The sequence below is a fragment of the Camellia sinensis genome, chromosome 14, assembly GCF_055761805.1.
Source record: "Camellia sinensis isolate YWXY chromosome 14, ASM5576180v1, whole genome shotgun sequence".
NCBI lineage: Eukaryota > Viridiplantae > Streptophyta > Magnoliopsida > Ericales > Theaceae > Camellia > Camellia sinensis.
Window position 1 is genome coordinate 135399789 of NC_138974.1, and position 11370 is coordinate 135411158.

General features: G+C 42.0%; 1 protein-coding gene across 1 annotated transcript; it reads left to right on the top strand.

Annotated features, from left to right (window-relative positions):
- Positions 1-9266: 9266 nt before the first annotated feature.
- Positions 9267-9752, top strand: LOC114313422 (uncharacterized). The gene has a single exon (XM_028259808.2). The coding sequence runs from the start codon at positions 9267-9269 to the stop codon at positions 9750-9752; it is 486 nt and encodes a 161-aa protein (XP_028115609.1).
- The last annotated feature ends 1618 nt before the right edge of the window (positions 9753-11370 follow it).

Consider the following 11370-nt stretch of genomic DNA (forward strand, 5'->3'; position numbering starts at 1 on the left):
GAAATCGGAGTTGGTGTTGAAATTGAAGCCGATCTCGATGATCTTTTTGACTAATTTTGTATTTTTTTTTTCTTGGACTTGTAACCGGGCTAAGGACCCCCCTTTTGTATTTGCTCTTTGATGAATGAAAAATTCCTTTTTCTTGTTTTGAACTCTTACTTCGGTTGATCTGTATGTTTGTACTTGTAATGATTTTTCCATGATCTTTTTACTTCCAACTGATATCTTGGTTTTAGCTGGTCAATCTAACTACGCTTAATAGCCAACAACTCTTTAGCCGACATAATTACTTCGGCTGAGGAGTACAAAGAGTAAAAAGCCAGCCAACCACTCTTCAGCCATACCCTCCTTCGGCTGAAGAGTATAAAGAGTTGGTTTAATCCAGACAACCACTCTTCAGCCATACCCTTACTTCGGCTGAAGAGTACAAAGAGTTGGTTTAAACCAGCCAACCTTTCTTCAGCCATACCTTTACTTCGGCTGAAGAGTACAAAGAGTTGGTTTAATCCAGCCAACCTTTCATCAGCCATACCCTTACTTCGGCTGAAGAGTACAAAGAGTTGGTTTAATCCAGCCAACCACTCTTCAGCCATACCCTTACTTCGGCTGAAGAGTACAAAGAGTTGGTTTAATCTAGCCAACCTTTCTTCAGCCATACCCTTACTTCGGCTGAAGAGTACAAAGAGTTGGTTCAATCCAGCCAACCACTCTTCAGCCATACCCTTACTTAGGCTGAAGAGTACAAAGAGTTGGTTTAATCCAGCCAACCTCTAAGTTAGTTTTTTCAGCCAACTTAGAATAATGCTTGGTTATTCCGACCAAACGTCCTGCAGCCTGGATCCTTATCCTGGGCTTAGGGAGGGTGTTGGTTTAATCCAACTAACCTCTAAGTTAGTTTTTCCAGCCAACTTAGAATAATGTTTGGTTATTCCGACCAAACGTCCTGCAGCCTGGATCCTTATCCTGGGCTTAGGAGGGGTGTTGGTTTATTCCAGCCAGCCTCTAAGTTAGTTTTTCCAGCCAACTTAGAATAAAGTGTTTGGTTATTCCGTCTAAACGTCCTGCAGCCTGGATCCTTATCCTGGGCTTAGGAGGGGTGTTGGTTTATTCCAGCCAGTCTCTAAGTTAGTTTTTCCAGCCAACTTAGAATAAAGTGTTTGGTTATTTCGTCCAAACGTCCTGCAGCCTGGATCCTTATCCTGGGCTTAGGAGGGGTGTTGGTTTAGTCCAGCCAACCTCTAAGTTAGTTTTTTCCAGCCAACTTAGAATAATGTTTGCAATATTCCTAACTTCACTAAAGCTAACTTTTATAGAGAACAACTTATGCTGAAAAGAATCGATTTGTTTTATTGAGGAAAGAAAAAATTACACGTTTGAAAGAGGAAAGCTAAAAATAAAATAACTTGAGATTGGCGGTGTTCTATGGTCTAGGGATTGCTTTGCCATCCTTGTCTTCCAGGTGGTATGCCCCTTTGCCTGGTAACCCAACTACTTTGTAAGGACCTTACCAGTTAGGCCCTAGCTTGCCATCTCCTAGTATCAAGGTGTTTCCCATCACTTTGCGCAGTACCCAATCTTCGATCTTGAATTGTCTTGGATGCACCATTTTGTTGTATTTCCTGGATAACTCTTGTTGATACGAGGCAATGTGGACTAGTGCTCTTTCTCTTCTTTCTTCGGTGAGGTCGAGCTCCAATGTTATGGCCTCTCCAGTCGGGATCAAAATTTTCGCTTCGAATTGTGGGGAGGCAAACTTCCAGTGGGATTACTGCTTCCATTCCGTAGGCTAAGGAGAATGGTGTTTCTCTTGTTGATCGTCGAGGTGTGGTGCGGTAAGCCCATAAAACATGAGGAAGTTCTTCCGCCCACTTGCCTTTTGCATTTTCTAACCTTTTCTTCAGTCCATCCTGGATAACTTTATTTGATGCTTCTGCTTGGCTATTTGCTTGAGGATACGCCGGTGTAGAATTGTATAACTCTATCTTGTACTCTTCACAAAAGCCTCTGAAGATTTTGCCGTCGAACTGAGTGCCATTGTCTGAGATTAGGGCTTTTGGTATTCCAAACCGAGTGATGATATTTTGCCAGACAAACTTCTTCACATCTCTTTCCTTGATTGATGCTAATGCTTCTGCTTCCACCCACTTTGTGAAGTAGTCTGTTGCTGCGAGAAAGAACTTTCTGTTGCCGGGTGCTGTTGGAAGTGGTCCTACTATGTCTAAGCCCCACATTGCGAAAGGCCATGAGCTAGTTAATGGTAGGAGTTCTCTTGCTGGTTGATGTATTTGGTGTGCAAATTTTTGGCATTTCTCACACTTCTTCATATATTTCTCTGAGTCTGCCTGCATGTATGGCCACCAGTATCCTTGTGAAATGGCCCTGTAAGCTAGCGATCTTCCTCTTTGATGGCTTCCGCACACCCCTTCGTGTATCTCGTACAAGAATGCTTCCATTTTGCTAGGGTGGACACACTTTAGATAGGGTCCTGAGAATGACTTTTTGTATAATGCCAAAGATGGGGAGAGCCAAAATCGCTATGACTTTGCTCTAATTTTGTTGGCCTCTTTCTTTTCCTCTGGTAGGACTCCATCTTTCAAGAATAGTATGATGGGATCCATCCATGAGGGGCCTAGTTCTGTGCAACATACCTCTTCTGCTTCGGGGTCCTCAATGCTTGGTCTAGGTAGGTAGTCGATCAGTAGTGGATGAGGGATGGAGGTGTCTGCCATTGAGGCGAAGCTTGCTAGTTCGTCTGCTCTGCTGTTCTCCTCCCTGCCTATCTGTTCTATCCTAACTACTTCGAATTTCTTGATTTATGTTCTGACCAATTCTTGGTATTTGGCCATCCTATCATCCTTTGCTTCATAGTCGCCAGAAATTTGGTTCACCACCAACTGTGAGTCGCTGTAGACCATTAATTCGGTGGCCTTCATATGGTATGCTGATTTGAGTCCTGCTAGAAGTGCTTCATATTCTGCTTCGTTGTTTGATGCTGGGAAACCAAGGTTGATTGCTTGCTCCACTACTAAGCCGTCTGGAGAGATGAGGACTATGCCAAGTCCTGCACCATGCTGGTTGGATGCTCCATCCACAAAGAGCTTCCATATCTCTCCAACGAACAACTTCCAACAAGTGGAGGGGTCAGATGATGTTGTGGGATCAAGAATGTCGCTGGTGTTTTCTTCAAGGTCCATGCTTGCTGTCTGCCCCTCGCTATCTGATTGTATCAAGTCTTTATTTGTTGGTGAGTCTTGATTTGGTGTAGTATGGTTTGGCTCTTCCTTCCTTGCTTTGCTTTGATCTGTCTTGGCGTCTGACTGAGTATCCTGTACTAGGGGTTGCGCTATTCCTGCGTCAACTTCCATCCCTAGTTTGGTTGTGTTAGTTAGGTCGATTGGGCAGATATGATGACTTCCAGGAGTAAACTCTGCGACGAAGTCTGCTAAAGATTGGGCCTTTACTGCGGTCCTGGGTTGGAATTTGATGTCGAATTGTCCCAACTCTACTGCCCACTTTAAAATTCGCCCAGAAAAGTTTGCCCTTTCAAACAGAGCTTTTAGTGGGAATGCTGTGAGGACGACTATGGTGTGGGAGTGAAAGTAGTGTGCCAATTTCCTGGAGGCCATCATCAAGGCTAATGCCAGTTTTTCCAGTGGCAAATACCTTGTTTCGGCTCCCAGCAATGTCTTGCTGACATAATAGATGGGCAGATGTTGAATTCCTTCCGCACGGACCAACACTGCGCTATTTGCGTGCTGAGAGACTGCAAGGTATAGGAAGAGTTCTTCTCCTAGTATTGGGGTGACCAGCAATGGTGGGAAGGACATGTATTCTTTCAGGCTTTCCAGTGCTTGGTTGCATCCTTCGTCCCATTCGAACTTGGCTTTTAAAGCTTGAAAAAATGGTCGTAGTCTGTCTGACGATCGGCTTATGAACTGATTGAGTGCAGCTGCCATGCCGGTGAGATGCTGAACTTCTTTTACTGAGTTTGGTCTCTTCAAATCCTGGATTGCTTTGATCTGGGAGGGGTCTGCTTCTATACCCTGGTTGGTCACAAGGAAGCCCAAGAATTTGCCAGATCCTACACCGAATTGACACTTAGATGCGTTGAGGCGCAACTTGTGCTTCTTTAGGATTTCAAACATCTCTCCTAGGTCCTTGAGATGGTCATTTGCATCCTTGCTTTTGATCACCATGTTGTCAATGTAAGCCTCCATCGTTCTTCCTAACAATGGTTCAAACATCTTGGTGACCATTCGTTGGAATGTTGCCCCGGCGTTCTTCAGGCCAAAGGGCATGACCTTGTAACAGTATAGTCCTCTCGGAGTTGTAAAGGATGTGACCTCCTGGCCTGGTTCATGCATGGCGATTTGGTGGTAGCCTCTGTATGCATCTAGAAAGCTAAGTCGGTTGTGCCCCGCCGTTAGGTCTACCAGTTGATTTATCCGTGGTAGAGGAAAGTTGTCTTTTGGGCACGCCTTGTTGACTGTTTTGTAGTCGACGCAGACACGCCATTTGCCATTCTTCTTTGGCACTACGACCGTGTTGGAGATCCATTTCGGGTAGTGCACCTCTCTAATTGCTCCTGCCTCCAGCAGGTTACCTACTTCTTCCGTCACTATTTTGGCATGGTGAAGTGCCGATCTGCGAGTGCGCTGAATGACTGATCTGGCAGATGGGTGGACACTGAGTTGGTGACAGATGAAGTTTGGATCAATGCTTGGCATATCGTAGGGTGTCCAGGCGAACACTTCGATGTTAGAGGTTAGGAATTCCAAGACCTCTAATCTCTCAATGCTGGTCAACGACGAGCCGAGCAAAAAGAACTTATCCGGGTTCTTTTCATCTATTTTTACCTCTACCAAGTCCTCCACTGCTTTCTGATCCGCCGCTTTGTCGACATCTGCGAATAGCTCATTACTCTTAGGTTCTTCCATCGAATGAACGTATCTTTTGGCAGCGCGACTGCCATTCACCGTGACAAAGCATTGCTTTGACATGATCTGATCTCCATAGACTTCTTTAATTACACCGGTGTTGTTGGGGAACCGCATTACTTGGTGGTAGGATGACGCCACCGATCGCATGGCATGCAGCCATGTTCTGCCTAAGATGATGTTGTAAGTGGAGGGGACCTTCAATACCCAAAACTCCACTTATTTCGTCACGCTTCCTGCTCTAACTGGAAGAATTATTTTGCCGACTGGCCATTCTGGCATGGAGTTGAATCCAATTAGGGGAGATACAGCAGGCGCCAAGTCTTTGTCTTGTAGCTTCAGTTGTTTAAATATTTTGTAGTACATGATTTCACATGAACTTCCCTGGTCAATCAGAATCCGCTTGACGTCAAAATCTTTGACTCGGAGAGTGACGACCAGGGCATCATTGTGAGGGCAATATATCCGTCCTAAGTCTTTATCTGAAAAAGCCATGACGTTTGTTGCCTCTGTCTTTCCCTTCTTGGTGGCAGGTTGGGCACTTAGCACCTCTCTTAAGTGTTTAGCCTTTTTGATTGATCCTCTGAGCTCGTATACACGCTCAGGTTCAAAGACCCCATGTATCACATTAATAACGCCTTGAGATGGGGCGTCGACTGGCATCCCGTTGGGGTTATTGTGATCCTGGGGAGCTGGTTGCGTTCCTCATTCAATGTACTTATCCAAATGTCTTGCTGCCACCAACTCCTCCAGGTGTTGTCTCAATGGTGTGCAATTCTCAGTGCGGTGCCCCTTTTCTTTATGGAAGGTGCATCGCGATCTTTCGTCGTAGTCTTTCTGTGCTTCTCCCAGCTTGGCTGGCCACTTGACGAAAGGCTCATCTCTTATTTTGCTCAGAATCCGATATATCGGTTTCTTGAACACTGTGGTTATGGCAGCGCGGATTTTCAACCATCTTTTATCCGGGTCTTCTCCGTTATCTCGTCTGTCACGTCCGTTTCTGTTACTTCGATCCACCGTGTTGACCTTTGCTGAGGTCTTCTTTTCTGGTACTGTGGGCGCCCCAGATTTTGCCATCCTCTTCTACCCTGATGTGCTGATGCACTCTTTCCATCAAGGCTTCCATGGTGAGGGGCGGTGTCATGGTGATTGAGTCCCTTAGTCTGTTCCCAATTGGAAGGCCTCTTTTATACTGTGCAATGGTGAGATTGGTGGGGCAGTCCCCAATCTGATTGAATGTCTCCCAGTAGCGACTATTGTAGGATCTTAGGGTTTCTTTATCGCCCATGTCGATGGAGAGCAATTGGTCAATCTCCACCGGGGTTTTAGTGTTCGTTCGGAACCTTGTTACGAAGGCTTCTGCCAATTGCGCCCAAGAGGCTATGTTGCCCTCTGGAAGTTTCTCGAACCAAGTCAAGCCTAGGTCGCCAAGGCTAGATGGGAAGAGTATGCACATTAAGGCCTCGTTTCGCCTGTATACGGCCATAACTTGGCGAAAGTGGCTCAAGTGTGAGTAGGGGTCCGTCTTCCCTTCATATGTAGTGAATTTGGGCTAAAGGAAGCCTGATGGTAGGGGCGCATTTTCAATCGCTGGAACAAACGACGAAGTCTGCAGCCTTGCTAATGCTTTGTCCGTTGGTTCGTAGGCACGACGCGGTATTGGCATTCCAACCTCGACGCTTCCATGCGTCCGAGGAGCCAACCGCTGTAAGGCAGAAACTCAGTGTGGATCCCGTGCCCTGGCATCCTCCTTGCATCGTGCTTTTTCTTCGAGCACGGTTCGTAAGTCGGATGATCTGGGTAACTCCGTCTGTCTAGATCTGGTTTGGTGCGTATGTGAGGGCCAATACGTGCTTCCTTCAGTGTATGATCTTTCAGATCTCGTCCTCTCAGACCTGGAGTGATGAGTTCTGGAAGACCTGGATTGAGTATCGCCTATCCTGAGGCTTCTACTCTCTCCTTGCGAGGGTGTGGTATTCCTACTACGATTTTTTGAGTGGAGAGGGGGCGTCTTGTTTTTGCGCCCCTCTCCTGTCGCCACTTCTTTTTTCTTCATCTGGCGCTTCAAGGCTTCCATGTCGGCCGCCATCTTCCTTATTAATTCGTCTTGCTCCTTCACGCGGTCCTCCAGAACTTGAGGATCAATCCTCCGTATTTGCCTGTCAGGACTTTGTGAACGAGAGTGACGGGGGCTGTGTGTCCGTCTTCCCCTAGTATCCCTCCTGGTGTTATGTCGTTGGGGCTCCAAATCTGCCATGGGAGGGATAGAAGGTAGTCCTTCACGCCTGGCCCCCCCATCTGGTGTTTGCCCGTTGATGGCGGACTGTGGTAATTCTTTATTGTGCGCCATTGTTCTTCAAGAGGTAAAGTTTGATCAAGAGGTTTTGTCTTGTCTATTATTCCCACAGACGGCACCAATTGTACGGGAAAGAAATAAACCTTCTCGTATAATCCTGTTGATCAAGTCTGCGCTCCTCTGTACGTCGTCGCTTTATCACCTGAAAACACAAACGTGAGCTAGCCGGCGGGTGTGTGTCGGAAACCTCTCCGATGCCTAAGTCAGTAAACTTGACAAAAAGGGGAAAACTCTGTGTATTCAGAAAGCAAAATTGTGTGTTACCTCTCCAAATGTGATGTTTGTGAGCTTTTATAGGTTTCGTGTGGCACAATCCTAGTAGGACTTCTATTCGTCCATGCAGAGTCCTCCTAGGATTTAACCTCCTGAAGGATAATCCTTATCCTCCAACACCCCCCTCACTGCTTAAACCAAGTGAGATGGTTATTACCATGGCCGGACTCCAACATGACCGAAGTAATCATAGCTATGCTGAGCCGTAGAGTAGGCCGAACTATCCTTAGTTCGGTTCTTCCTTTTACTCCTCCTTATCTCGGCGCTCTTATGCACAAACCATGGTATGTTTAGACCGAGCTACCGAGTAGTAAGGTTCTGACCGTTCTAAACTCAATACGTCATAACCGGACTAACTCTGAGATCGGCCTAACTCCAAGTTGCTTCTGGACCGGAGTAATCTTCTACCTCTCTTGGGTCGGAGTAATTTTACGGCCTTTTTACCCAGCCTTTCGTACTTTGGGCTATAATGACCATCTCATAACTTGGCCCAATTTTCACCAAAATTACCCTCTCAGAAGATTAAGAGCTTCTTATAAGCTAGCATTCCATTGGCAAACGACTTTGAAACTTTCTTAAGCAAAAAAAAAAAGAATGAGTCCTAAATGAAAAAAAAAGAAAAAGATAAAGAGAGAGTAAGGAATAACTAATACAATCTTCTCATGAAATTATTATAAGTATTAGGCCCGTTTAGTGGCGTTTATATTTATTATTATTTTTGTTTATGTTTATATAAAAATTTTAAAACTAAATTATTTTTAGTGTCTATTAAAAAAAAAATTTAAAAATTTTTGTAATTGAAATAAATTACCAATAATTTCATTTGAAATGAAAAATGAAATTATTTCATAACACGTGTAATTTTTACATTACTTTTTTTTGACTTTTTACAAGTTTACTTAAATTATATTAAAGATTTTGAAATATTTCTCAGTTATTCCACTCAATTTCATGATTTTTTTTTTAATCTCTACTCACGAGCTTCTTATAAAAAATAAAGAAAAAGTAACATCATAAAAATTAACAATTAAATATTTTTTTTACTCAATGTTTTGATACTTACAATATTATTAAAATAGATTTTGTTTCGAATGTTTAAAATTTTATTATTGCATAAAGTCATTTCTTAATAAAAAAATATATATATACACATAGGAAAATGTCTCGTAACTTAAATTTTGTGGCTCAAAAGTGGTTCAAATGGCCAAAACAACATCGTTTTGGCCATTTTTATGTTGTTCTGTATTCAAAATGACGTTGTTTTGACCATTTGAATCACTTTTAAACTACAAAATTTGAGTTACGTAACATTGTCGATACACATAAATATGGTCGAAGACCACTAAACTAGAATTGAGAAACAAATGAAAGAAATTATCCGCGTATTTGACACATCCAAATGAAGTGGCAGCTGAGCCTGATTTTAAAGTCCAACAAAACAAAAGTAACTTAAACACACGCGTCCAGTCAACATTCTCCCCCCTCATTTCCTCTCTCTTTCTCTCTCCCTCTCCCTCACTTGTGACTGCGTCTCTTCGCCTCTATATATACCCATCCCCAATACTAAGACCATCATCATCATCTACTCTTGCTACAAGAAGCTAAATCAACCAACACTCCATAGTTCACAAGTGAAATTCACTATACACATACACATATATAAACCTACGATTATTATTGTCATAAATATACAATCAATTATGGGAAATTGCAAATCCTGTATCTCTGTACAGCCCCAAACAGAAGCGATCCTCATCGACGCTTCTGGAATTCTCAAACAAATCAAACTCCCGATCACAGCCGCCGAGATCATGCTCGATGAGCCCGGCCACGTCGTATCGCAGGCGATGCAGATCCGCCGAACTCGTCGGATTCCGGCAATGAAAGCCGACGAGGAATTGTCTCCGGCGAAGGTTTACTTGCTGGTTCCGGCTAGTAGGATCAACTCGGTGGTCTCGGAATCGGAGATGGCGCGGATTGACTCGGCCTGTGAGAAGAGGCGGCCCAAACGACGCAGTTCCAAGGTTTTGCCGACGGAGACTGAGGGGTCCAGTGACAAAGTTGAAGAAGGTTCGCTTCCGGTTTTTCAAGGAAATGATACCGGCTTTACCGGTCAGCGGTTGGGGAAGGGGAACTCGTACCGACAGTGGAGGCCAGCTCTTGAGCCTATTTCTGAGGGAATTTGAGAACCACGTGGAGATCCCCACAACTTGCCACGCATTGTGGGACCAAATGTTTGCTGACGTGGCAAGAATTGTACAGTTGAAGATTTGTGATTATTTTTTTAGATTGTAAAAAAAGAAAAAAGAAAAAAGACGAAAAAAAAACAACACAACAAGTGGCCATGTACCTTTTAATTTAATTTATTTTGAAGATTCATTCATTTGTTAATCGTGTATATAATGAAAGCAAGAGTTTTACTGGTTAAAGTATGAAATTTGTTTTGACTTCTTGAAAGTATGAAAATTGTTGCTCATAAAATGAGGATGCCATATATTTTCAAGAAAAAATTACTCATTAGGGTACTTTTTCAAAAAAGAAAAAAAAAATTATACATATTAATAATTTAATTTATAATTTTTTTATTATTTTAAAAATATTTTGTAAAAACATCACTAGAGTCTGGAGTACAATTTTTCCCTTTTTTCAACAATTTTTTTTTTTTTCTCCAAAATCTTTTTGTATTACTATATTCACGCTGGGGTACAATGAATCAAAATAGAACAGTGACAAAATTGAACCGATGAAACATAGGACTCATGTCACCACTGGGGTGGTGGTGGTGCGGAAAGGTATTGGCCTTCCATACAGGTGAGTAAGGCTAGAATCTTGAAGACACAATTAGCGTTTTATTAATTTGGTGAAGCTAATTGCATTGTTTTTTGCTTGTGACTCAATTTCCTATATTGGTTGTTAATGCATTCTCCGCTTATCTTAGCGGCGAGTCATTTTCTTTGAATTGGAATAAATCTGACCATAATACCGGAGGTTAAGGGTTGTAATGATACTTTCAAGGAGCACCCATTTTTCTTTATTAAAAAAAAAAAAAAAAAAAACTATTGTAATGTCATGCTTCAAAGTGTGGCATAATGATAGATAAATAAATGTCGGCACAACATCCAGGGGAGAAGTGATTTTAGGATTCCAATATTCCTTTGTTGACATTTAGGCTCTTTGACATTTTTAAATTTTCTATTCCATTATTAACTCAATTTAACATGGTTAGGGGAGCCAACAATTGCAATAGTACTGCTCAATTTATTTGATTGAGTTTTCAAAACAAGTTTTTAAAAAGAATTTCAAAAACTAGTTTTGTAAAATAATAAAAAAAAAAACTTAATATATTTTTTCCCCTTTTTTTGGGGACAACAATAATTTTTGAAAATTTAAAAACATTTTTTAATATTTATAGTTGTCAAACTAATTTCTAATCTTTGGAAAAATAATTAAAAAATAAAATTTAAAAACTTAACCAAATGGAGTTAATTAATTTTTTTTCCCCTCAAAGCAATTAACCCAAGTATTTAGTTTCTTAATACTCGTATAGAGACATGAAATCAACTATATATATATATATATATATATATATATATATATATTACTTCTTTATCCTTTTCATGGTGTTTTTGTGAAGTTCATAGTGATTGAATTAAGAAGAAGAAGATTCTTGCGGTCATGAAATGAGTTGTTGGAGAATCAAACAAATTTTTAATACCGACTAATAAAAAACAGTTTAGGAACTATTTTACATGAAAACCAAAACAAATAAGAATTACTAACTTAAAAATGTATATGTTGAACCTC

What these genes read in the sequence shown, in the direction of transcription:
- LOC114313422 (XM_028259808.2), top strand. Translation starts at nt 9,267, where the DNA reads ATGGGAAATTGCAAATCCTGTATCTCTGTACAGCCCCAAACAGAAGCG.